At 38.2% G+C, this 27893-nt stretch overlaps 2 protein-coding genes across 19 annotated transcripts in view; one reads left to right on the forward strand and one right to left on the reverse strand.

Moving 5' to 3' along the window:
• The window catches only part of LOC143214797 (uncharacterized), a 308560-nt gene that overhangs the window by 173644 nt on the left and 107023 nt on the right, over positions 1–27893 (forward strand). For 11 of the 17 annotated variants that reach the window (XR_013010224.1, XR_013010218.1, XR_013010216.1 and 8 more), the window contains one exon: positions 103–27849. Coding sequence is in view for 3 of the 17 variants with exons in the window: in XM_076436199.1 (XP_076292314.1) it covers positions 103–267; positions 3551–3713 (328 nt within the window). In the remaining 14 variants the exon portion in view is untranslated. Of the gene's footprint in view, positions 1–102; positions 27850–27893 lie in introns of those variants that run through there. The other 6 variants (XR_013010212.1, XR_013010219.1, XM_076436199.1 and 3 more) reach the window with 6 other exon arrangements.
• The window catches only part of LOC143214788 (dipeptidase 1), a 228519-nt gene that overhangs the window by 138091 nt on the left and 62535 nt on the right, over positions 1–27893 (reverse strand). For both annotated transcript variants that reach the window (XM_076436179.1, XM_076436180.1), the window contains exon 3: positions 27548–27856. In XM_076436179.1, the coding sequence (XP_076292294.1) occupies positions 27548–27856 (309 nt within the window). The remainder of the gene's footprint in view (positions 1–27547; positions 27857–27893) is intronic.

Here is a 27893-nt window from a genome sequence, read left to right on the forward strand (position 1 = left end):
GAAACCGTTGGGGTCAGTCCTCTTTATATCACGACTCTTTTACAAGAGGAATTAAGGTCATCAATATTTTCTCAAGCATGATCAAATTCTTTCTTTTCACAGGTTTAATAACGAGCAGACTCTGGACGCTTATGCAAATATTGGTTCTTATGAATTAATTAATGGAAACTGGAGTGCCAGTCAAAGGTTCATTTGGTATGTCAAAGATTCTGTTAAGATACGGATGAAGGGAAACCTAATTAACGATTCCAATGGCAGCGGTACATGGTAAGAATTATTTATTATATGCATAACGTCCACGTTGTAATACTGCATTTTATAGTTTATTGTAATGGTTTGTTTGCTTTATTACAATGAATTATATGAAATATTTTTATGACTGTGAACAAGACATCGTAAGATTAATAAAATTGAAATCGGTGTAACAAGTTCGTCAGATAAAAATTTAGCAGCAGCGAATACATGTTACACACGCGTCCTGATCAATTTTAAACGAGAGCTCACAAACGTGTGTGCAGACAGAAAAACAAACACGAAAAACAAATACTTATTAATACCATAGCAATGCGTTTCGGTATTTGTTGTTAAAACACGAAAATTCACGTTTCGTATTGACCTGCCCTCGTACACACGTATTTAAATTATTCCTGTTTATTTATCGTCGAATAATTTAGAACAAACATTAACATACGACGAGGATATAGTTTTCATTCATTGGCTGTACGTCTGGCAACTCTAATGGGATAATACAAGTTTAGCGAATCCAATAACGCAGCGAATAACACTTCATTTCCGAAGTGGAAAATCCTAACGAGATATAAAGTACAGGCTCAGAAGTTTCTCTGATGCATACGCACACACACACGCACGCGCGCGAACCAACTATACGCACAATCTGGCCTGCTCAGAATACTTTCTCATTTATTGGATAAGCGATTAAACGACGCTTTATCACGAGAGAGTATTATGTCACACAAGCTTTTTATGCTTCGATCCTTTGATGTGGTTTCCATAAATTAGCTGGAACTATGAAATGTTGGTTTGAAACTATTAAGCACTCTTCGCGACTGACAACTAGGGGCGGACATTTTAAGGATTAAATTCAATGTAGATTACGCTTAATTCTCCGAAAAATCGAATTTTGAAACTCTCGTCCATCATGTGCAGTGCTGAAAGGTCAGACTATTGTGTAAATTATCTAAAATTAGAAATTCTTCGTTTACTAAGATTTCTCACCGCGAGTAAAATACTAGATCTTTCCTATTTTAATAATAATTCTTTAATTTTTAAAACTACGATGATACTAGATCTTTACTATTTTAATAATAATTCTTTAACACCTTGTCCTACAATATCGTGTCAGACTCGTGTTGAAGATTCAGAACAAAGTCTAATAAATATGTATGTTATTAATTTCCTTTAAACCCGAAAGATGAAATTCTATTTTGGTTTTGTTAATCTATAGTTATTGGAGAAGATGTAGGTATAACATGGATATAAATTTTCACCTTTTTTAAAAAGTTCTAATCACTGAAACCGTAAAATAAATCGTAGGGCAAGGGTTTAATTTTTAAAACTATGATAATTCATTTTATTATCTTCATTAGTTTATGACTGCGACATTCTAAAATGAAAATAATGTAACTCGCGTAGTCTAATCCATTAAATACCAATTTGCACGCTTGTCTGACCATTGCTGGTTTCTTCCACTTAATACTATTTTTACTGAAATTGCGAACATATATTACGGTAATAGTAATAGATTTTTACCATAAATTTACATGAATTGATAGTGTAGAGATGGAAAAGTCAGCAGAAAATATAGAGTAATTTCCAACAGTCTGCAGTCGCTGCAAGTAGTGATAACGGGCATTGGTCAGACACGTTTGCCTGGCGTAGTATAACGACGCTGGAAATGCACATACGGAAATTGATTCTTCGTGAGAAAACCAATGGAAATGGTGCAACATGTTTTACTTCTGTAAATCTTTCAAACAATATATAAAATAAATATTTATGTGTCTGACCAATGTGTCTGACCAATGTGTCTGACCAGTCTTAAGTGTTTCTACTTAAAATAAACTGAGGCATATGGAAATGCATTCTTCATGAGAAAACCAATGAAAATGGAGAAACATGTTCTAGTTGTGTAAATCTTTCAAACAATATAAAAAATAAGTATTTATTGATCACGTTGCACGGTAATGTGTCTGACCAGTCCTCAGTGTTTCTACTTAAAATAAACTGTAGCATATGGAAATGCATTCTTCATGAGAAAACCAATGAAAATGGAGCAACATGTTCTAGTTGTGTAAATCTTTCAAACAATATAAAAAATAAGTATTTATTGATCACGTTGCACGCGGTAATGTGTCTGACCAGTCCTCAGTGTTTCTACTTAAAATGAACTGTAGCATATGGAAATGCATTCTTCATGAGAAAACCAATGAAAATGGAGCAACATCTTCTAGTTGAGTAAATCTTTCAAACAATATAAAAAATAAGTATTCATTGATCACGTTGCACGGTAATGTGTCTGACCAGTCCTCAGTGTTTCTACTTAAAATGAACTGTAGCATATGGAAATGCATTCTTCATGAGAAAACCAATGAAAATGGAGCAACATGTTCTAGTTGTGTAAATCTTTCAAACAATATAAAAAATAAGTATTTATTGATCACGTTGCACGCGGTAATGTGTCTGACCAGTCCTCAGTGTTTCTACTTAAAATGAACTGTAGCATATGGAAATGCATTCTTCATGAGAAAACCAATGAAAATGGAGCAACATCTTCTAGTTGAGTAAATCTTTCAAACAATATAAAAAATAAGTATTCATTGATCACGTTGCACGGTAATGTGTCTGACCAGTCCTCAGTGTTTCTACTTAAAATGAACTGTAGCATATGGAAATGCATTCTTCATGAGAAAACCAATGAAAATGGAGCAACATGTTCTAGTTGTGTAAATCTTTCAAACAATATAAAAAATAAGTATTCATTGATCACGTTGCACGCGGTAATGTGTCTGACCAGTCCTCAGTGTTTCTACTTAAAATGAACTGTAGCATATGGAAATGCATTCTTCATGAGAAAAACAATGAAAATAGAGCAACATGTTCTACTCTTGTAAATCAAACGATATAAAAAATAAGTATTTATTGACCCACGTTGCACAGGCTAATGTGTCTGACCAGTCCTCAGTGTTTCTACTTAAAACAAACTCTGGCAGCTTCTTGCTTCAAGATATTGTCTAGTTTCTTTCTAATTTAAGGTAACCATTTTATATCGTTTCATAAGGAGGGAGGATTGTAACAATTATTATAATATATAATTATATCGGAACCGTATTATACGAGGATTGCGCGTATATTGGAGAGAATTAAACTTTATTACGATTTTATGATGCAGAATGGTTCATTCGATTGTTCGAATTTCGGTTGCATTAACTAAATTACTGCGTTAATAAATTGCCGCAATAGAAAACGTTGAAAAGCCCGAAGGGAAAACAATATCGAGCCGGTCTTCCATGAAATTGACTAATACCCGTAGGAGTGTATTACAACCTCGTCCCCGGCTCTCATTACCGTGCACCCGGTATTTGAATGCGACGGCGAAGGCGAGGACGTGCCGGTTGCAACCCCGTTCGGGGCAAGGTGCTCATCTGCCGGCGAAGTATCACGTAAGGAGTTACATCGAAAGAGTAGGGTGGTGAAGCAGCCCCCCCCCCCGGAAGTATGTTCGTCGGCTGGGTGTGGGTGGGAGTAATTATTTAAATATACGTCGCCCACGGCGAGCATCGAGCGGGAATATTTCACAGGTCGCGCCATATTACGCCAGTAACTTACGTCCGGCCATCCGGGCCAGATGTTTCTGGAAGGCTGAGACGAACGAGTATTTACGGGGAGAGCCGAGTTCATCCGATTCCTGCGGCGGTCGGCTCCGATTCGTGTCACGTGGCCGGCTCCCGGCCGAGTGGTGGGGATTCAAGGTACGTAGTGGGAGTATCGTTGGGGAGGAGAGGTGTCCAGAGTGGGAGAACCGTTAGAGGGGAGGGGCGCTCTGGAGTGGTGGAACCAGAGGTGGCTGTTGTACCCGATATTGATGTCAAGGTCTTCCATCTCGGTTGTACTCTCTTCTCCCGTGGGTCACGCGAAATCAATAGGATAAAATCGTTGCCGACAGGCATCGTCTCTTCTCGCTTCCCAGCCACTACCATCCGTCTGTTCTGAACGACGCACTGCCAGCCACCGGGATTAAATTACAATACATTTAAGGGTTTATTTAGAATGTACCGTTCCAAAGACTTCGCCCCCGTGCAAGCGACCACGCACCTTTGATCCTGCAGGAGTGGATACTCCAGCGGCGTTATAGCCGCTTTCCGCTCCACGCGAGCTTTTTTGAAACAGCCCTTTAAAGAACCTGCTGCTCACCCTTTCTTTCGTAGCAGACGCTGCTGTGAGTTACATTGTACAGGAACCGTTCAAATTAATTCACAGCCAGCACAATTTTTCAATCTGTCTATTAACGAACGAGAAATTTATTGTATAATTTTTCGAATGCATGAAGTTACTTTTGCACGATGTTGGATAGATAGTATACTCAACAACTGGAAATGGAAGACGTCCCCTTACAATATAGGGTAGTGCCTTATGTTCACTTTTTATTGTAATGTAATTCTGTAAACAAACAGCAAATTTACTGAGAAATGCACGTACGTATCTACACATAAAAATATAGTTCATGACAACTTTATAATTATTTCTTAACACTAAACCTACCAAGTCTTCAAAGTAACAAGATTAATTTTATTTAGACTTTGTGCAGCTCTTATTGTAATACGCCCACTACTATAGATATCTATACAATCGTTTCTTATGAAATCAATTTTATTATTTTTCTAATTGTAAAATAAAGAACCTGGAACCGGTCATTCTGACCGGTGTTGGTAGGTTTAGTGTTGATGAATTTTGTAAGGCTGGTCACAAAGTTGATTCATACAAATAAAAATGAATTGTCATAGTTACGGTGCACCCTAGAGGATTCAGCACAGTATTAAATAGTTTAGCTTTCTGCAATGTATGAAAGTTCTATTACGTGTCGTAAAAATTTATGTCCCTTTGCGGCGGTGAATTCTGCAATGTTACGCAGCAACGACGTTATTTCCGCATTCTTCTCCGCATACGGAGAAACTTTGCAATTCCTTACCGCTGTCTGTCCACGTTCATGCATCGTAAGAGCGGTTAATCACCGTGACTTTAATTTCAGTGTTATCACATGCAGCTTTTTCTCCCTCCAACAATCCCACGGGACCAAGTTGTCGTGCGTAATAAATTATGCTACACCCCGCTTTGTCTCCATGTCCGATTGTTTCCCTTTTTCTCCCCTCCGCGTTCCCCGGTAACTGAACTCCGCCGAGGCCGTTTCTTGCAGTTTTGCTTTCGCTTTACTCCACTTTAGGGAGTACTTACTGCAACTTCTCACAATTGTTTACAGCTTCGTCATCGTTACTGTTTCGTTCTTGTCGTGGGAGCTTCCGAACGGTCCGTTCGAAACAAATTGAAAAGCCTCGTGTATATTTAATTGTCAGGTTGGAAATACAACGCAGAACTTTACAATGCAACGACTCATGAATTATCTTTCAGTGATAATTTTTTATTACTCTCGCTAAGAGACAAATGCAATTATGAACAGTCACTGGTTACCAGTCCGTCACCCTTTCATTAGTTCCCATTTTACTTCGTAACTCTCCATCTGCAACCTTATTTTTAACGACATTGTCTGCATCTGCATCGTTCGTGCAGTTGCTTTTAGGTTCCTGTGTTTTAAAAAGTAACAAAAAATTCTAGAATGCTTTCCAAAAATTTTTTATAAAGAAAGAACAATTTAGGTAAAAAAAAAATATGGAAAAATGAGAGAATACTGTGAGGCTTATGACTAGACTGCCGGATATTTATGCAAGATAAAAATTTTCGATCTCGATTGCAAGTGATAGGAGCCACACAAAAATGTCTTCCTTTCTATTACGGCTTCATCCCTTTGGTGAACTATTGGGGCTGATGGGGTTCCATCAAAATTTATGCTGATAATTATTTAATGATGAAATTTTACAGAAGTGGATATTAAATATATTAATTGCCTCATTGCATCTAAAAAATTTTTAACGGCCGTTTAAAGGTTAATGAGCCGAAAGTATTGATATATTGACATTCTAAATATTTTCACTGACTTCACTGTTTATTTATACCCCAAATTTTGTGTTAACAATAAGACTGTCCGCAACTTGGGTCGCTTAGGATCCATACTTAGAATACTGGTTAGTCGAACACGAGCTGGCCGAATCTAGTGTAAAATAAAAATCGAAGAAAAACAGTGAGACTAAAACCGACCCAGTATGCAGATGGAGGGTTACTTTCCATTTATTTATTACTACCCGTTCTGTGATGTCTGTGGACCAAAGAGAAGCAGCTTTCGAGTCACAGGTTTTCCATTTCAAAGTATATCAGTGCTCTCTTAGCTGCTGCAGTTTTTGCTCCGTTTACTGCGACTTTGTGTCCTCTTTATCCTCTCTATTGTATCACTCCTTGTAACCGAGACTGCTTTATTCTAGTTGCAGGATTTAGAGCTTAGAAAAATCCTGTAGGAAACAGAATAGAACAGAAGGAAGTACAAACTTGGGGTTAGTGAACACTATAACGCGGTTCTGCTGGGAACAGAGATCACAGAACAGGCCTCCGAATGCTCGTTCTGTGGACTGTAACATCATATTTCACGCGTACTTAATCCTTTCCATTTTGACTTTTAATTTATTTTGAACAAGTTGCAGGAAGAAAATATTCTCTTCATCCTGTAGCTGCACCGATAAGCTTTCGAACTTCAGCGAGTTGTGCTGAAGCGAAGTTTAACTGCTTACTTAATAATTTTGAGTCTGACTTGTTGGTGAACGTTTGAATTAGATTCTGCGGAGATGAACGTCGCTCACTTTACGTGTGCTAATCAACGAAAACGATTGCAGTAACTCAAAGTGATGCAGTCTTTAAAAGTATGTAATCAAAGTATGCAATTTTCAAATAAATTGATTGTTCCTCATCAACAACATCAAATAAGTAAATCGAAAATTGTTTTCTTTGGAGATGAATATACGTCACTTTTCAAAATGTTTTATACAGCAAATTTTACGAAAGTCAGATGAGTAGAAGAAACTTGCATCTATCAACGCGTTTTTTTTCAGAAAGAAATTTGTGTTCTTGCTAAAACATAAGAGAGATCAAAATTGAGTATTCTTAAAAAGATTATACGTATCATTTAAATCACACAAGTTTATAATTGTCTCATATATCTAGAGTACATAAGTAAATTAGAAAGCGTATTACTAAAATTCAGTTCGATTATTTTGTTTGTGACAAAAGAAATAAAGTTTGACATTTTCAGAGAATCAGTTAAAACTAATTGTAAGTAGAATTCAATATTTTTAGAAGCCTGATTCAGAAACAACGAATCTCTTTACATGGTTCGTCCCCAAAAGAAAAATGCACCCTTCCAGATTTTAAGTACTGATTGAATTCAGGTTCTTCGACAGCATGACTTCTATCGTTTCACCTTACCATCGTAGATATAATTACGTACAACGTGTCGAACAGCTCGAATGGAAATGTTCTTATGTGATAGCTTTCGAACGCTGTGTCACGTATACCTCTTTATATTGTCCGATCACGAAACTCGATATCTACTTTGACAGGCCAGAATCTGGCAACTCCGTTTGGTCGATTGACGTCATTGAATGTACTAAAGGTCTATCGATTTATTTCCCATGACTTCTCCATTAGAAATGCATCACCAAAGTTTAGAACTTGTTTCTCATTCTTGTGGCGTCCATGCGATAAGGATAACTATTTTATCTGTGACTTTTGATAGCTTAACTCTTTCAGGATCTTGGCACCAATAGAAATCGTTGATAAGTATATTTATTTATCTAAAGTTTTCTTTTATTTTATTGATTTCCACTTGAAAGAATTAATGGAGAATTTTACTAGTCAATAAGATCTGATCACTATATAAAGATTTTAATTAATGGACCATTTTATTAATTACTATGTTGTTCTTTATGGTACAGGTAATATACATGTAATTATATTAAAATTATAATAGTAAATTGTTCTAATCCAGAAATTCGAATTTAATACACTTTAATAAATATTTGATTACTTAATATAACTAGAAAATCGGAGTTAATACTTTTAATCAAATTCATTTTAAAAAAGAATGAATTATTTTATGATAAAATGTGGGTTGAACAACGTCTCAAGGAAACGGAAAATAATATTTGCGTAATCTAAAAGATTATATTGGTTGTATGAAGAATTGATCACTCATTGTCACGAGCAGGAATGCATCAGTGTATTTTTCAATGGCATCGGTTTCCCCGCCGCTGTGCGTACAGGCGAGTGGAAAAGCTCAGATTGAATGCTTACCAATTCTTTTAAATAAATAACGTTCTTTTCCCTCATCAGCCAGTTTCGTAAAGCGATTCCACTGGCAACAGGTGCACGAGCAAAAAATCCGAGGAAGAGGTTATATCAACTCAGGATTTCAGATTAATGGGATAATCTGGAAGAGAGGTTGCAGAAGAGTGACTGCCGCGGAAACGGATAAATTCCAGACGTACGATGCAAATTACACATGAAATTTTAAAGGGGATTATTTAAAAGCGAATCCCTCTGATGGCATTACAAATTTCCATTCGAGGATTTCGCGTATGCATATAGTAATATACATGGTACGACTCGTAAGTCAACTTTCGTATAAAACTTTGATCATAATAACAGATAAAATCAAGTCATCATAGTCTCATTTATTATTATTCAACGAGGAAATACATTTCTATTTCACTTCTTATAATTTACTTCGAAACTTTTTATGTTGAATAATGATCTGTAGACTGCGAATCTTTATGGAAAATAAAATCTTTCTACCTAAATTATAACAAGGTGAAATAAATATTTAATTTCTTGTTGAATACATTTAATAGGTTAAAACTAATATAGAAGTATATTAAAATTCTTCAGATTTTGTTACCGTCAGAAATTAGACCTACTCATTTTTATCATAAATGCATAAAATCCGCAGTCTAATGATCCGCTATGTAGTAATTTAATACTGCCATTATTCCTGCTGTGGGTGGGTTGTTTTTCTTTGCTTCAAATTTATTTTTCCACCTAATTTCACGGAGGCCACGTTTCATTCAAAATGGTCAGATTATCGTAGAGACTCGTGGTAAAAATAAAGTAAAAAAGTATTACTAATTTTATTTATTACATGCTCAATTTCTAGTATTTTCAAAAATTGCACATTCCACAAATGTATAAAGATGTACAGTCTATAGTAATTATACTTAATATAATGCCACTGCCTCTGGGTGTCGAATTTCTTTCAGAATGCACTATTAGTTTTGCTGCGGTTTCTTACTTGTCAGATTGTTTTTTCTCCTTTTCTTTGCTTTACCACTACAGGATGAATTCCTTCACTTCAAATTCATTTTATTCTTTTACGTAGTTCCATGGAGCCCATTATTCTAGCCAGCTTTGTATATGACATGACAATGCGTCTTCATACGTCTTGACAAGGCGAGCTTGTCTCGGCGGATGCACGGCTTGTGTCGGCCGTGTGTACGAAATTTACCCGCGCACCCAGTCTTGTCAAGCTCTACTAATACTATACAGAGAATAGTACTAATATATCACATTTACACATTAACATCAAGCTTATATTTCAATTATGATTTTCCACGTACGCTTCCCTTCGCCAACCACCCTCCTTGTTCGAAAGAAAATATTTTGCAGCTTCAAGTACAATTTTCTTCGGTTATTTTATGTTTGCACAATAGCTTCATAAATTATTTGTAACAACAAGACTGCGGTTTTTATGCAAAATAAAATTTTTATGTGTCACTTGCAATAAAAGGAAGTTAAATAGAAGTTTATTGCTTCAGTTAATTATTTCAATTGTTTGAGAATGACGTGTGTAACATTTTATGTTTCATCTACTCATTCTTGCCATAAATGCATCAAATCATAATTGTACAATAATGTTTGCAATTGTTTTGCATCAACGTCAGTCATATTCGTCAGCAATAAACTTCTTGCTTGAATGCTTCTATTACAACGCTGTAACTTTCAAAACGATTACCATCATTATTTTAAATAATTTGTGTACATTCTTTGAATGTTACTTAACAAGCATACCAAATTTGAAATTATAACACCTCGCCACTTTTCTCCACAAGAAGTCTTGTTTCCGACATTAATTTCGAATCGAACAACGACGCAAACAGTAAAACACTTAAAGCTGAATAACAAATGTTCCCGGACAATAACAACCTTCACCCTCCGAATCGCGATTCCTAATTAGCAATATCATATTTAATACAGAGATTCCAGCCGCATGAATTACAAATGATCGCTCCAATTCCGGTAGACCGACGGATTACTCGGAGTTCATGAAACTTTCATTAATTTCTACTAGAACGTCACATTATTAATTCAGTATTTGAACAAATCCGATTTGTCATCGAGAAATTTTCAGATAATGAGCTTACGGAGGAGGACGGTGTCAAGATGTCCGCTTAATCCGGAGCGCGCGGGCGCGACGTTTAATCCGCGTTTCATCGTTCGTCATAAACAAGCGAAACGCTCTGGCAATCGTTACATCGAAAATGGAGTACGGAGAGTGGAGGGCGGCGCGACGGGGCACTTTTATCGCGTCAAAACGTTGTAATTGCTTCGAGCCGTGGCATTTTCCAGTTTGTTTCTCGGTTCCTAAGCCAATTAAAACTTGATCGAGCCGTAGACGTGGCGGGAGAGATGGAGAAACCCAGTTAGCTGGATGAAGTAAGCAAAGACCGGTGTGCAGGAGCTGCTGGCCCAATGAAATTGACGGCGACGGCGTCGATTTTGAAAAATTCGATTAGCGGCTACAATGGCCGGGCACCCTTGGTTCCTGGAGCATCCCTTTGCCGTTCGCTCATTTCCGACCGCCATCCCAATCATCCCTTTCCCGTTTCCTCTCCGCTTCTCGGCTTTTATCCGCGACATTCTGCCTTTCGATCTCGTCCCCGAAACCATGCCACGTGTCGGACCGTGACCATGCACGTTTTTCACCGGGCGCGTTGTTAAGCGAAGGATTCTCTTGAAATATTGAAGGATAGACCGCGCCGGTGGATGCCAGTCTTTATTAGCGCGAAATTGACGCTCGTCACGACTTCAAAGTCCGGTTCAATGTTGGAAAGTCAATAAATGTTGTTACGATGTCTTATTGTGTTCACGGTGTCTATGTCTTAGAGTCGCGAATAGCGTCAAAGTCTAAATTCCTTGGCGTTCGCTAGCTGACCAAGCCGAATCATCTCCGTGACTCACAAGAGAAACCCCGTGACAGACAGAGTTGTGCAGAATTACAATTGAATTATTCCAGGAATTATAATTACGGAGTAATTGAATTACATTGTCATAAGAATACAACTAAGAATTTAGCCTAACCTCTGAAAACTCTTCTGACGGTCACAAATCGTCTAGCTGAGCTACATTTCGAACGGGACTGAATGGCCGTGAATGACCTTGGAACACGAAAGTGTTACAGGTCCGAGGATTGAAGGTGAGGACCAACCCAGACCTTCTAAGTGCAGAATGTCGGTCATCGGGAGGACCGTTAGGTCCAGGGCGGAGGACCCAAGTGTCCTCAAGCTCCCGACAATGGTCCATTGTCTCCAGAAGCGCGCTGCTAACTAGATGATGTTGAAGTGTGATCGTCGAGGTGCAACAAAGATCGCCCGGGTCCTCGATGAAAGGTGCTGTAAAATTCGGGTTCCCCTCGCCGACCCCAACTCACGTCGGTCTAAATATTTAGATCGTTCGCGTCTTCCAAGTGAAAAACGAAACCCGATGCCAGACGCGGCGAGTGGAAAGTTGGAAGGGCGGTTGCATGGCCTGCAGCTAGGCGGGGATGCAGCGAACAAAAGCCGCAACCCTCGCACCTCGAAGGCAGTCGCTTAGAAAGACAGAAAAGCTGCCACGTATATGGTCGCCCGGGGAAGCAGTGGATAAAATAGATTTCCCGCTAGCCGTCAGCTAGCCGACTAGAGAATGAACCCGCGTTTTCAAATAAAGTTCTTTTCCCCTACCCTTTCTCGCGCTGCCGCGCATCTCGCTCCGTTGATGTTATTATTATCGCGCAACACGGCAAGAAATTGCTAGCTTCGCCACCCCTCCCTCCCACCACCCTCGCGCAATAAAATACGATCTCGCAATATTCGCGAATTTACGTAAATTGTTACATTCGCGTTTTGCCTTGTAATTCACTAATATTTGTATTTTATCGCGCGAGCTGCTTCCAGCAGTCTAGCGTAATGTTCTTGCGAATTGTAACGCGGGAACGCGGGTGTTCCTCTTGTATCGTTTAATAACCCGGTCGGCGCGAACCGGAGAATTAATTTGTTACAGGTTGAAGTCCCCTGTTCGTTGACTTGATCTGTGGAACGTATGGTAACCTTACTTGGAGACGGAACAATGGTTTATTCCGTGTTGTTTAATATTTCATTTAGCGGAGAATTTCCTTGTTCACCTAGAAACATTCATAATACGGATACACATGTGTACCTCAAACTGAAAAATAGAAAGGATAAAAGGTAATATCCAGTAAAGGCCATTTTTGTGAATTTAATATAAAAATATAAATGCAACAATTGTCCAAAGTTAATTTCAATTTCAATTTCTAGAAATTAGACATTTTAATAACTAGACTGCAGAAATTGACTGCATAAAATAATATCGTTATGTTTTCAATGTAAAAAATCTATTAAGGGATGAAATGAATTTTTATTTAATTCTCGCTGCCCATAACTGTTGCAAAACATTTTTATTTCGCACGAACAGCCGCAGTCTATTAATAACGGTTTACGAAGGTTCGTGTATTTATTTAATTTTGCAAATCTAGGTGTGTCGAACGTAGCTGCATCCACGATATCACATTTGATCAAGTCGCGAATGAAATGAAAGTCCCGTTGGAAGTCGCTCGGGTTTTTATCGCGCGGTGTATCATCGTTCACCGGCATCTGTTGCAAATCCATAGAATCCACGGTACTAATTACATCGAATAAAACCGTAAAATACGGGACTTTTTTTTATCCCGACTTCTATCGATTATTCCATTTATCCCGGGAACGCGGATGAACGTTCTCGCATGGAACACGTAAGCTTGTGAAACGATATTTCGACCGAGCTGAAATTTGTCCTGTAACCTTTTCTCATCAATGGCGTGCGCGCGCGGCGTGTGGACGGGGGACGAACGCGGAGCGAACGATATAGTGAAATGAAAAATGTTTGCAATCAACGTTGTCAAAAAGTTCAATAAATCCGGGTCGGATCTGAGAATTTCGGATTCATGGCCATTGGGACAGTGTGTTCCATGGGAGAGCGTCGGCAGAATGTTCAAGCGTCGCCCCGTTTTGCGACGGATATTGGATTTTCTCTGTTTCCGCGCGTGTTGGTTTCGTGCCGACCCCATGTTTGTTGACAGAACTGTACAATTCGAGTATTTTTCTTCTTCCACGGCCTGACCGAACACGGATCACGAAAACACGTCCAACATTGTTACGGCTTAGTCTAGGCTTATCTGCCGGCTTTGGAAGACAATTTTAATAATTTGCGTCCCCATTCTCGCGGAAATGGAATTTTTACTCGGGATTGCTTTGACACCAAGCCACTCATGGCTTTCTCGTTTCGGCACTTTACATTTTTATCGCTCCGTAGTCTGGTATCGGTATTATCCCTGGCTCATTGTAACCGCACTACCGATCACGTTTATAGCATGGATCTTCGGAAAATAGATATTTGACTGCGTTTAAAGCGGTGTAAGAGGGATGAAAAAGGAAAGGGAGCTAAAGCAGTTGTAGAGCAACTGGTGCTCCGAGAGTCGATGACATAGAATCGGCTACCCCCACCTAACTGGCTAGCGTGAGAGGGGAATACGATATCCCCTTCTCAGGGGATCAGCTACCCCCACCATCGCGATCCGCTCAGCCGTCCGAGAGGGGAATAGCTCGTATTCCCCTCTTACGCTAGCCGGCCGGGTAGGGGTAGCTAGACCATCTAGTACAATATTATAGGCGCATTTCAGCCAAAGAGAATCTTATTATACAATGAAATTATTAAGATAAAGGAGGGATTCATATCGATCGCAAGATTTTCTAATTAGAATAATAGTAATAGTTTTTTCGGCGCAATGGTTCGATCAATTTCTACACTAAATATAGCTATGTTTTGTTGTCGGGCATTTTAACGTTTCGATTCGGATTTGAATCTGTTAACGTTTCGATTCTGATTGGAATCAGTTAATGTCCCGAGCTATTCTATTGGACGAAAAGAAAGGTGGCGTGTTTCGTCTTAGACCCGCTAGAGGATTCATCAGTAAGGCTATCTAGCGGGCTTTGCCTTAGACATAAGGGTCAGAAGACTTTACGAGGAAAGTTATTAATATACTAATTGATGACAGTGCAGTAACTTGCGAGAAAGTTTGTTTGACCATTTTGTCCATCTTGCGGACGGGGTCGAAACTAGGCTTTCTCGAACTCTGTAAATCTTCGCCATGTTTGTGATAAAGGAGGGATTCATATCGATCGCAAGATTTTCTAATTAGAATAATAGTAATATATTTTTTTCGGCGCAATGGTTCGATCATTGATCAATGGACATTAACTGATTCCAATCCGAATCGAAACGTTAAAATGCCCTACAACAACATAGCTATATTTAGTGTAGAAATTGATCGAACCATTGCGCCGAAAAAAAATATTACTATTATTCTAATTAGAAATTATTAAGCCCTATCAATTCGTGGACTTTTTTTCAAATTTCAAGAAAGTCTTTGGCTGAAGCTTACAATTGCCTCACCCCCTTTCTGGAAGCTAGTATCAGAATATGACTTTTGTTCTTGGCAATTACAATTACAATTTGCAGAGATATTTGCAGAAAATTCTTTTTGCCTAGCAAATCTCGGTAAGTATGTAATCTTCGTGAAAACAATAGTTATAAGAACGTAATGCTATAGAAGGTTTAAATTCTGCTTAGAGGGAACTGATGGCTACTTCTACCGGACTTAGGCCATCGCGCGCGCGGACTAATAGTATTTCATCAGTCAATCTATTTCGCGTTTACCGAAGCAAGTAACGACGTCCATATAGATCGATTTGCACGTGCAGTGGCTTGTTTGGGCTTATTAAGCTCCGATGTTAACTTAAGTGACGATATACACGTGTTTCGTCGTTCGACCCTCGTTTCGACGGAACTGCATATATTAGTCCCGCCGGGCCGCGCCGTGTCAAGTGCTGTTTGAGTAAGCTCGGAGTGATATCAAGGTGAGTTCCGTTGAGTCCTGCGCCTGTAAGGAGACAAGCCGGAGACAGACAGACAGGATTCCATCAGCGAGCGACAAAGACTGGTTCTCCTCCGAACCCGTCCCGAACGAGTTATCTTCGAAACTCAGTGAACCGGATATTAGTTGAACTTTATACTCGAGTCAACTGGAGGTTAATCGAACACTTCCTATTCGTTGTTCTCGTGGCTCTTTCCACTTATTGCTCGACAACATTTTCATTAACAGTAAACCTATCGGGTACCAGAAGTGTTTAGAATTCGTATTTCTGTGTACGATTTACAGTAACTTCTATATTCATAATAACAATTTTTTAAATAATAAGAATCTGATGAATATTGCAGTTGATATTGAACGAAACAAATAATTCTAACAAAAATAAGTAGTTCACACTCAAAGCAGGAAAAACTTTTGAAGAAATAAAAAAATCTTGTATCACTTTTCAGTTTATTAAAAGTATTTAAAAAAGAAATGAATGTTTCATTTTGCATGAAAATCCGCTGTCCACAAATAAGTTTTGTTTACGAAGTCATTAATTAACCAGGACTTTTATCATGGTAAATGAAACATTTCCCACATCTCTTCTTAAACCTTTTAATCATAATTTATGTCCATTTGAAGCAAATAACTATTTCTTATGAATTTCTTCATTAAAAATAAGCAAAATCAATTTTAAGTGGCAGAGATGAATGAAACATACCTGAATTTATTTTTAAACCACTCGACAGTATCCAGAATTGCTAATTATAACGTGCGATCAGTCGAAGCAAATCTTTCACGAAATTGTCCATTGAAAATAACAAAATTTTAAGTGGTAGGGGAAAATAGAACACACATCCCCTATATTTAGGAATGTGATGAAATCAAACAAACCTTAATTTTGAATATAATGGGAATCAGTATGACGTATAGGATAGGTTTGCTTTGAATTTACTTCATGTAAATTAGAATTCAGTTTGAGATTGCGCAGTACATTGGCACGCTATAGAGTATTTATTCAACAGTAATATCGCATTTGATTGAGCTTCCAACGTATACAGTAATTTACTCTATGATAGATCAAACGCATTTTATTTTATTGCAGCTTTAATTATAATTCTCATTTTTATATCTACTAGTGTTGCATCAAAAACTTTCGTTATTTGGACCAATGTGTCACATTCACATAACGAACGGACGTTAACATTAATTAATTTAACCATTTAGATATTCAGAAGCCTATTAGTACGTATTCAGGTGGGTTATTGCTAGCTTATGCAATGACATTTTCATTTAAAGTACCGCAAAATGTATTGGATTAATTCCAAGTATTTAATGGATTTTAATTGATGCATTTAAATATATACATATTAATATTCTACATTAAAATTAAGGAACATTGAACAATAAAATTTACTGTAATAACTAGAACTATATATTTTTTATAAATAAACTGACGATTTTTATGCAAAATAAAAATTGTCTGCATTCATTGCAAGAAGCAGAAGTAAAATGAGAATGAATTTCTCCTCTCAATAATTCAAACAAATTGAAAACACTGTCAATCTTTAATTATTAACTGTTCAAATTAATTCTAATAGAGGTTAGAAAATTCTACACTAAAAACGTAATACCGTTATCGATATTGCAACGATGATTACATCAAATACAACTTCCCAAAAATCATTCCAGTTCCGCAACAGCAATCACGCCACAAATCAGAAATAAAAATTGCAGCTGCAGCGGTATAGCGTCCGATTAACATGTGCATACCGAACAAGTACGCACTGATCTCGCTCATTCCCATTCACCATTCATCATTCGAAATTTCGCGCACCGAAATTCCCACACAACAGCAGCCACAGTCGCAGATACCCATTATCAATCAGTCTCCAGCGACCAGCTAAGAACCAGCCTCGCCGTGGGCGGAGAATATTCAAACAACCGGCGGAATCGCGAAAAATACCCGACAGGTCGTTAAACATCCCTTCAAAGCTCGCGTCACAATTGCAGCTCGCCCGAGGTGAGAAAAATCGATAGGCGGCGCGTTACACGAACGAACGGGGGGTGGAAAAAGCGACGAAAAAAATGCGGGAAGAAACTAAAGAAAGAAAAATGAACAGAAAAAAAAAGCGAATTCGCAGGTAGAGCAGCAAGCGTGTACCTGTAGCCTGATAAAACAGAATGTAAATCAGAACTAGCGAGAGAGAGTACCCATCGGAGAGGACCTGGTCATCCCCTGTGCGTTCTGCTCGCACGGCGACCAATGTACACACACGGCACGATATACATATGTATATTACCGAAGTTTACTTGCTGCAGTGCAGTAGTAACATCGTCCTATCCCCTTCGTCCCCTAGCTACTCCATTTCTCTTTCTCTCTTGCAGCTCGGCTCACTTTCCTGCATGTAGCCGCTGCCGCCGCCGCTCGCCCCTCTCTCTATCCTCACCGAATCCCTATCATTGTCCCTCTCTGGCCCGTGCGTTTGCCTCTGTGGCCGCCGGGTCCTCCCTCTGACCGTATCAACCCCTCTATTTATCTCGATTCATCCCCTATCGTGATATCTTTTTCTCCCCCTATCACCCAGTGTCTCTCTCTCTTTGTGTTTCTGTATCCGTCTCTCGCAGTTCCTCCCAGCAGCGGCCACTGTCCGAAAATGGATTCTCCACCTGGCCGAAATGGTTTCCGAAAAGTTTCGCTCGCACGCAGAGCCATCCTGCAGCCTTGCTATACCCTTTCCTCCGACCCACTTGTACAAATACCACGCAGCTCGTTGCGCGGCTGGTTGCGCGCACACACAGACCCGCACCTGACAGGTATTACGATGATAGATAGGCGCGTACCACTTTTTTTTTTTTTGTTCCGGCACTGCCGGCGTGCTGGATCTCTTCCGGTCCTTTTGCAACTGGCTGGCAGCCAGCCAGAATTCACGGTGCTCCCCCCGAACCAGGGCACTGGAGTTCGACGTGTAGCATCTCCGTGGACAGCACCATTTCAAAATGAATTTTTCTTTCCTCTATCCGCCTCTTCCTCTGTTGCCCGCGCTTGCTGCTGCTTGCTACTCTACTCTGAATCCTCATCCTAGTACTCTTTCTTTCCCCCTCGCTTTCCTGACTATCGAGCAAGAGAGAGGGAAGCTGGATTCCCACCAAACCGCACAGCTCGCCCGGTCAAATGAGAGCACGACAGCAAAGTTCGGGCCAGAGGACCGCCGCGGTTTGCTCAAAAGAATTCGTTTTACGAGACCATTCTAGCCGAGCCGCCTCTTCGAAATCCTCTCTTTCTCTCTCTCTCTCTCCCCCCCCCCCGCCTCGCTTTAGATCTTTTTTCTCTCTCCCTCTATTTCAACTATTCGTGCTGTTCTGTCCCCTTCCCGCAGCAACTTGTCTTTAGCGGCGCTGCAGCTATGACAATTTGCTCCAATTGATTGCCGTGCATGATGCATCCCACGGTCCTCGTGCTTTTATTTTTATGGCTTGCTCTCTTGCTGGATGATCGTTATCCGCGTCCGCTGTGCGACTTCACGCAATTCGAGTTGACTTTATGGCGTGAGACACAGTTGCGCTGCTGTTGTGCTGTTTCCGGAATTTTTGTTTCAGGCTTTGCTGAATTTGATTGGGGTTTGTTGCTAGGTTGGAATGCGGAACTTTTCAATACGGAAATTCAGTGACATTTTTGGATTCCTTAAATGCTTTCAGTTTCAGAAAGGGCATTTTTCTCAAAGATCCATAACATCAAGTATTAGATAGAATAGTTAAACAAGTACCCACCATGGTCAATTTTAGCTTTCCAATACTGATTTGATTAATTCGATCATTTTGATTTTGCGCGAATTTTCGCAGTTGATATTCGGTACTTGAAAGTACGATGTTAGTTTGTTGAAAATTTAATAAGTACGTACTTTTAAGTTTATATATAATTTACATATAATAAAATAAAAATGCTGCATTATTTAATTTGTGTAAACTACATTTATGGCGTGTGGCTATATGGTATAAATGGTATCAGTAGACTGCGAAACTTTATACAAAATAAAAAATGTTTGCATTGATTGCAAGACACAGGAGCCAAATAAAGATTTCATTCTTCTTTTAATTATCTTATTAAGGTGAAACTAATACACTGGTAGCCTTAAATTTTTTAATATCTCCACTGTTTTCAATTGTACGTACCCATTTTTGTCATAAATGCATAACATCCGGTCTAGTTATCAGGCACAAAATATTTTATAGTTACTTTATAGAGTAATATGATTTTCAAAAAACCATCATTGTATATGCAAAAATAATCTAAAAACTGGAATAGAATATTTTGCTTTCAAATTAACATAGGTCCTCTCAATTTGTGTGTAGGAATGATTCTAATATATTTATTCTTGTTCCACTTTTTGTAGAATGTCCTCCGAATTTTTCTTTTTGTAGGATCACGCTGCTGCATCCCTTCGCTCGACGTTCAGCCGTGTGTAAAGGGTATGCTCTAGTAGGTTTCATAAAGAAAGGGTATCCTCGAAAGGTTCGTGCATAATCGTAAAGAAACAATGTTGTGAGGTTCGTCACATGTTTAAACGAGGAACCACATAGTTTGCCTTACAAGCTTCTATTTCCCACGTTTTACCTGCCACGAACACGAAATATGTTTACAGTGCTTTGCATCCACGCGTCTAAACGAAAGAGGACATAGCAGGCTATCATAGCACAGTAGAGAATACATCTATCAGAAATTTTTGATACGGGCATGTAAGCAAAAATTAATACGGATTTTAAGACGTTAACTTTTTATCCAAACGGAAAATCAATTTTTGTGTTACTAGATTGAGTGAAGAAATGCAAGAGGTTTGGAATAGTAATTAATACACTGCGGATTTTATGCATTTATGACAAAAATGGGTACGTATTTCAAATTTCAAACAGTGGACATGTAATAAATATTTAAGGACATCAAAATGTGTTAGTTTCCGCTTGATAGGATAATTAAGGGAAGAATACAATTTTTATTTGGTTCCTGTCTCCTGCGATCAATGCAAACATTTTTTATTTTTCACAAAGATCCGCAGTCTAGTAATTAATATGATTTTTGTTTATTTTATTTATTGAAAAAATGGTTATTGTTCAATCTGTTGAAACATGTTTCCGAGTCAGTCGAACACAACGTTCCTATTGTTTCAAAAACAGGCAGCTCTACTACATTAAAGAATTGTCCAATGTTCGAGAAAATATTCTTGATCGGAGAATAATTGCAAAAAATTGAAATCTTCCCTTGAACCGTCACAATGTTCCCGTGACATGACAGGGACCTTAAAGTCTCCGTTGTCCTGAAGAAGGGAACGGTCCGGGAAGGGCAGGCGCAGCAAACGAACGATAGTCGTCTATAAAAGGAGAACCCTTTTGTGAAAGTTCCATAGAGGCTTGTACGTTATCGCAAGTACGTAATCGTAAAGACTTAAAGTACAACGCCGCCGCGCGCCGTGGGGGTCCTTTCTTTCGGGGCAGCAACTGAGTGCGGCCTCATCATCCTTTCTTTATCCTTGCCTATCTTTCTCTTTCGGTCCTTCTATTCTATCGCGCCCCCTCGGTGTTACTCAACTTCACAGAAGAATTTCAGGGACGCTTCAGACCAATATAAAAGACAAGACGTCGTCGTCGTCGGCGCGGCGGCAGGAGTCGAGAAGCCGGGGAAGAAGACCGTGGGCGGACGGGAAATTCTTTGTGAATTTTTCAAACTGCAATGAATTACCCGCGATAGTGGTCTCCGAACGCGGAAAACGAACAGGAGCGACTCTGCTGGCCTGGCCAACGAGCCGCACCGCGAATTGGAGCACGAACTGTAATAATTTGACGGGGAACGACAAATCTTTAAAATGTTTCTTCATCATTTATTTATTTTTACTGAAAAAGAAATCGTACATCAATCTTTAAAGTTGTGGTAGTATCAGTGACGGAAAACATTTTTCAAAGTGTGCACAGACCTTTTAAGAGTGTGGCTCGCCTACTACATCGTGAAGAAAATTCTTAGAACAAAATGGGCGATGGATTATGAAACTGAGGCTTCTGGCTTTAAAATGAGTCCAAATTTATTTTAATTTGGATCCTGTTTGAATTTTTTAATTTTGTAAAATTACAGTTTAAAGCAATTTTTCAAGAATCGGATGTTTAGCGTTCAAATAATTCTTGGATCCGTTGAATGTCTCATCAAATTTGTAATTGCAATTGAACTTACAATTTAAAGTAAGTTACGCGATCAGAGTTCCTCGCCCCTTGCACTATTTGAATAACATGGAGGAATTCGATTAGCTTCCCTTCGTTTATTTGATATGGAACGCAATTTGATGAAAAATTGTTCATCATTATTAGCACCCAGACTTTCGCACTCCTAGGTAACCATGGAGTTTGTCCCGGTGTGCGTCGCGCGGCGAATTGGAGCACGAACTGTAATAATTTGACGAGCGTCTGCGTCCCTCTGTATTACTTATTTATTTTCATAGCGGCGCCGCAATGGCGACGCACACACGCGGATTGATTTAATTTAAGGTGACGGGTAACGCGACAATCCCATTGGAATACGGCCGACATTTTGTGACACTGTTTATTCCGTGCGTACGATGTAGAATAATATGATTGCGGAATGCGACGGCGGCTGCACCGGCTATGCTATTGACGTGGAACTCGCTGAAGATCTCGCGGCAGCTCTGCGCACGAGGCTTCGGCGTTATTGTAAATCGCGAATTTAAATCGAAATTCTAGAATAAATCTGCTCTTGTGGAACGGCGTTTTTGACGATGACGTGCGTGGAGGAATTACTTGTAGCGAGACGTCTTGAAATAGGAATTGTGAGATGCTATGTATTATAATATTACTATTCGGAAAATGCCATGTTGAGCACTTATAATTTACATATAATGTAATGTAGTATTTTGTGCTACGACGCTTTCTAAAATAGTACTTATAAATACTCTACAATATATGTAGTTAAAGGAGGTATTTTTCGCGATCGCACTATTTGAAAGAATGGTAATTATTTTTCTCGGCGCACAGGTTCGATCAATTTCTACACTAAATGAATATAGCTTGAGGGGCATGAAACGTTATAGTCCGGGTTCGAACCAAATAACGCTTCCGATTCGGGTTTGAATCAGCAAAGATGCCAAATGCTATTTTTATTGGAGGAAAACAAAGGTGGAGTGTTTCGTCCCAGGCCCGCTAGAGGACTCATCTAGCTATATCAAGCTATATTCATTTAGTGTAGAAATTGATCGAACCTGTGCGCCGAGAAAAATAATTACCAATATATGTAGTATTTTTAATTTATACTATAATACAGTATTTTTAATTTATACTATAATATGGTATTTTTAGTTGACACTATAACACAGTATTTGTAAATTATACTACAATATAGTATTTTTAATTGATACTCTGATATAGTATTTTATGATATTATACGTTCTAAAACAGCACGTATAAATACTATGCAATTTTTATCAATGATATACTACAATACATATACAATATAGTATTCAGAAAATACTTCTGTAGAGCATAATCCATAATAATAATATAATTTGACTTTGTATTAGAAACACCACTCAATACAGATTTCATTATTGAAAGCACATACATTATTCACGGAAACGTTCATATTTCTACAGATCCACAATTCTCATACTTTTTCTGGTACAATAGTTAATCATTGAAAGAAGTGTTCTTCAATTATTATCTTCATCAGAAAAACTAATACGCGGTTGGGAGAGTCAGCTCGAAATAGCATAAATAATTTTTCCCATCTCGAGCAGCAAACAGAATTCCGATGCCGTCAACAACAAAAACATGTTTTCCCAGCTGAAGAAAATACAGCTCCACTTCCTGCAATCTTTATCTCGAAGGGAGGAAATATACTTTTACCGACAGACGTTAAAAACTCGAAAGAAACTTTATTATGTTGTAGTAAATATTGCGCAGCGAATTTGCATCCTTTGATACGAGATTGTTATTCCAATTAACGCCATTTAATTTCAATATGATTTTTCTGTAAAATTTTTACAAATTGCATAATTTTCCCGATTATTATGGAATCATTTTGAATACATGATTATATCGAGGTAAGTGTAAGCGTAAATTTTAATATACAGTGGCTCACGGAAGAGTATTCGAACGCCCTTTAAAACAGAATAACTGTTTTATAATTGTAACAAACGACCTGATTTTTTATAATCAATCAGAAGCACTGGTTTATGAAATGATATGCAAAAAAGATTTTCCAAAAAATTATAATTTACAAAGTTACATGCAAAAATAAAAAAGCCGTTTTTTTAACTTTTTTATTTGGGCCCTTAAAGAAAATTTAAAATATAGGTTTTGCAGATCTATGTTAGTTATACACATGCTGAAAATTTCATCTAAATCGGTTGACGCAGGAAAAAACGACACGCATCGAAAGATGTACGATTTTGTGGATTTTAAGCAGAAACTGATAAAAAAAATCGTGTAAAACTACGATTTTCAACATTTTTAATCGCTTGTAGCTCGTGTGTATGTTAATCGATTTTGACGAAATTTTCAGCATGTGTATAACTAACATAGATCTACAAAACATATATTTTAAATTTTCTTTAAGAGAGCCCAAATAAAAAGTTTTAAAAAATGCCTTTTTTATTTTTGAATGTAACCTCGAATGTAACCTTTTGAATGTAAATTACTATTATAATAATTTTTGGAAAATCGTTTTTGCATATCATTTCATAAACCAGTGCTTCTAATTGATTATAAAAAATCAGGTCGTTTGTTACAATTATAAAAAAGTTATTCTGTTTTAAAGGGCGTTCGAATACTTTCGTGAGCCACTGTAGATGAAAATGTGTATATTAATAATGGTTTAGGGAGTACTTCTTTAAAAATGTTAGTCTTAATTCAGTTTTCATCAGATAAACTACTGAATTTGGAAATTAGAATAAAGATTCGTTTAACAATGCATCCTTTCCTTAGACGTGTATGGTTCTATTCTATTTCAATCTAACGGTTAATGATAAGTCTCTCCGAGACTTCAGGTCTCAAGGCTGGCGGTCGTTTCAAGACTCTAGAGAATCGAGTCCGTCTCGAAACAGTCTCGAGACTTTCAAGACGGTCTCCGGAGTCTCCAAGACTCATAGCTACTGAAGGTACGCTGCACAATCACAATACTGTCTTTGCAAATACTGCGACGCACCAATTACGTTATTTGCAAAACCACTACTGCAGTGGAATAAGTCGTCGTAGTCAGAATAACAATTCCGTGAACCACGTTTTCTCATGACACATCTATCAAATACGGGATTAGATACATCAATGAGGCACAATACTAATCCAATAACAAAACATTTATGTCTTCAATTACTCTTTTATGCAAATATGTTTTTCCTTTAACACTAGGTTCTAATATTTTTAATTTACAATTATTGAGATTGTAAAGATACGTGAGCAATTATTCATCTTTATTGTTTGATATATTGTATATATTATTTTAAAAATGACTGAAAAATATTAAACCCAAGTTCTTGTTATTTTTATAATGTAATGTAAACTGGTCACTTTTGGGGCTCCGTAAGTCTAGTGTTAAAGATCCATTGTTCTTTGGTTAGTCAAATTATCGCTGAATTAATAATTGCAAATAATATTTCTGCGTAACAGTAGTCAAATTAGCTGTGCCCCTAGAATTTCTAGGGTTAACAGCAAGTTCCGACGCGTGACAGAAAGTAACTCACTGGTGTAAGTCGATTTGGCACGCTGTCCTTCTGAAACATTCAGAAACGTCAGTGGTAGGCGTTCGCACGCGTCTTCGAACTGTTCGGAATCGCTTCGGAATTCAGTTTAAGACCGAAGGACTTAAAAGAACTTCGTTCGGTGAAGTTCGGACACGTTTGAAACTTTGTCACTTGAACGGTGTCTGGCGAACTGGAGGCTCTAACGAACACCGTCCACCTTTCCTCATAATGCAGCGACGGCATTCTCGCGAAAATCGTGAAAACGTTGACATTCTATCCCATAACGAAAACAAATCAAAAAGCGGCGGCCGGTCCACGACATAAAACCTCCCGCCATAAACTTTCGGACATCAAGAAACCTTCCGATATTGTAAAAGTTTCAATCTCCAAATATACAGGCGGATCGTGTTTTAATAAGCGCAGCTTGTTAGGACGCATTTCGTCCCCGTTGAACTTATGCATATTAAACTTCTTGTTCTATCAGTCAAATATTCCCTGTAAAATTACATTTACATCGTCCACGGGATACACGAAGTTTTCCTTCGTCTTTGTCGGACCACCTTTAAAAGTTGAAACAGACGAACTTCCATAAACATGGATATAACTTCGAGCTGTAGGAGAATTCTACTTTCTTGGCGTTGAAAGGAAAATCTCTATTGGCGCGCTGCGGAGACTTTTCATTAAAAAATTTCAGAAAACATAGTACACGTTTCTCTATTTCTAATTAGTGCTGATATAATTAAAATCCAAACAAATATTTCACTGTTGAAGCACAGAAATAATTTTTTAACATATCGTGTGGCAAAAAACCATGGCTACATATATTCAAATTCTTCTCCATCATAAATTTTATTTATATATTTTTCGAAAAATATTTTGAAATCCACGTTGATTTTTTTATTGGACATGATTGAACATTCGTAGCGTTTTTAAATTAAAATTCAAAGATAGAATTAAGACATTTATTCAATAACATCAAGGATACAAGTATGTACAAAATATTGTAAGAAAATGTACCGTGTTGCAAATACCTTTGATGTTGAAGCAACATTAAATAAATAAATAAATAAAAAATATTTTGCATATCTTTTTTTTTTAGGTAACTTACCATGTTATTGAATAAACCTACGAACAAGTATCTTAATTTTATCTCTGAATTTTAGTCAACAATACTGCTAGACACAGAAAGATAAAACAAAAGTAAGAATAGTGGCTAAGAAACAGTTTGAAATATAAATGTGCCTTAAAAGCTAAGTGGATACAAACAATGATAATCAGTACTATAATTAAGACGTGCTTCGTTAATGAAATGTTCTACAGCGAAGCGTCTTGAAACGAAGTTCGCTTGCACAGTAGTTAACTCGAAAACCTTCTTCATTGTCAGAAAGTAATTCAGGAAGATGTGACTAAAGCAACCAAGTACTGAAACTTTTGCAAGTTAATAAATAAAGTAAAACAAACGAATGTGTAATGAATGTATACATTCAATATAGACTCGTCAAGAATTCAAGACTGAATTTTGTAAGACACAATTTTTGTAAAAAGTAGTTTCATAATAGGAAAGTTTAATAAATGTAATTATCAGGTTGACAAAAAAGATTTACGTGTGTATCGTATCGTGGCCTATCAGGCACGGTTCTTCTCGTTATCATTTGACTTTTATACAACAAATTATAACTAGCCTGTGGATATATTATACAAAATATAAATTATGTAACTGTATCATCAAATTCATCATACGTCTTCACAGTTTTGTATTTAATCTATTAATGCTTGTCATAAATGCATAAAATCCGCAGTCTAATTATAACTGATGATTACATACATGGTATTACTCAGGCACACGTGTTCTTCCAAAAGTGAAGCAATTGTTTAAAACATTTCTTTCTCGCGTCATTTAACAAGCTAATCCTTCTAAAAAATCCAAGATGTTTGAATTTCAAAATGTTATTGTGATTTAAAGCGAGTTCCAATATAAACGCGAGTAATTGTATTCGTGGACTAAAATTGAAACTGCAAATACAACGCAAGATCAATTGAATCAGTAGACGAATGAAGTCGGTAGCTAAGAGAAGTACTTGAAGTATCATTACCTCGGTCTCGCCAGACACGAATTTCCAGTGGCGGTGCCTCTCCGTTATTTAATTCGAACGCGTCGGCGAAACAATTTAATTCTTGTCACCCGATAATCCCGCCAAAACAAGGGCGCAAACGCTAATTTCATTTAACTCCGTGACACCATCATTTCCCTAGAAATAATCCCCGACGCGCGGTGCGACGCGACTAGCGAAATATTTCCATACACGTTGGATCTCTGACAGCGTGTCAATGTTATTACCGAGAGTTCTCATGGGTGTGGACATGCCGAAGCGAGACGGTGAAAAAGGTTGGTGGATCAATTAGAAAGCCAATTTACCTGATAGTCCATGTAATTCCCGTAGCCCATGTGGTTGCAGGTGCAGGCACATGCCTGGATGTGCCTCCGCATGTCTAGCTCGACCTCCTCGCCACAGACACCTCTGCTGGTAGCCATCATGGTATCCCCCATGCAATAACCGCTGGTACAATACATCCTTGGATCACTCTGGTCAAGGTAGCCTCCGCCAGTGTCGTCGTACCCAAGTCCACTGGCACACCTGGAATCCGAGGTATATCCCACACGAGATTGGGGACGCTCCTCGTATCCCAGCCTGGACTGGGGCCGATGGAAAGTCGGAGGTACATCCTGCGGCAAAAATTTTTAACGATCCGTCAGCTTACCC

Source organism: Lasioglossum baleicum, chromosome 13, assembly GCF_051020765.1.
Source record: "Lasioglossum baleicum chromosome 13, iyLasBale1, whole genome shotgun sequence".
Taxonomy (NCBI): Eukaryota; Metazoa; Arthropoda; class Insecta; order Hymenoptera; family Halictidae; genus Lasioglossum; species Lasioglossum baleicum.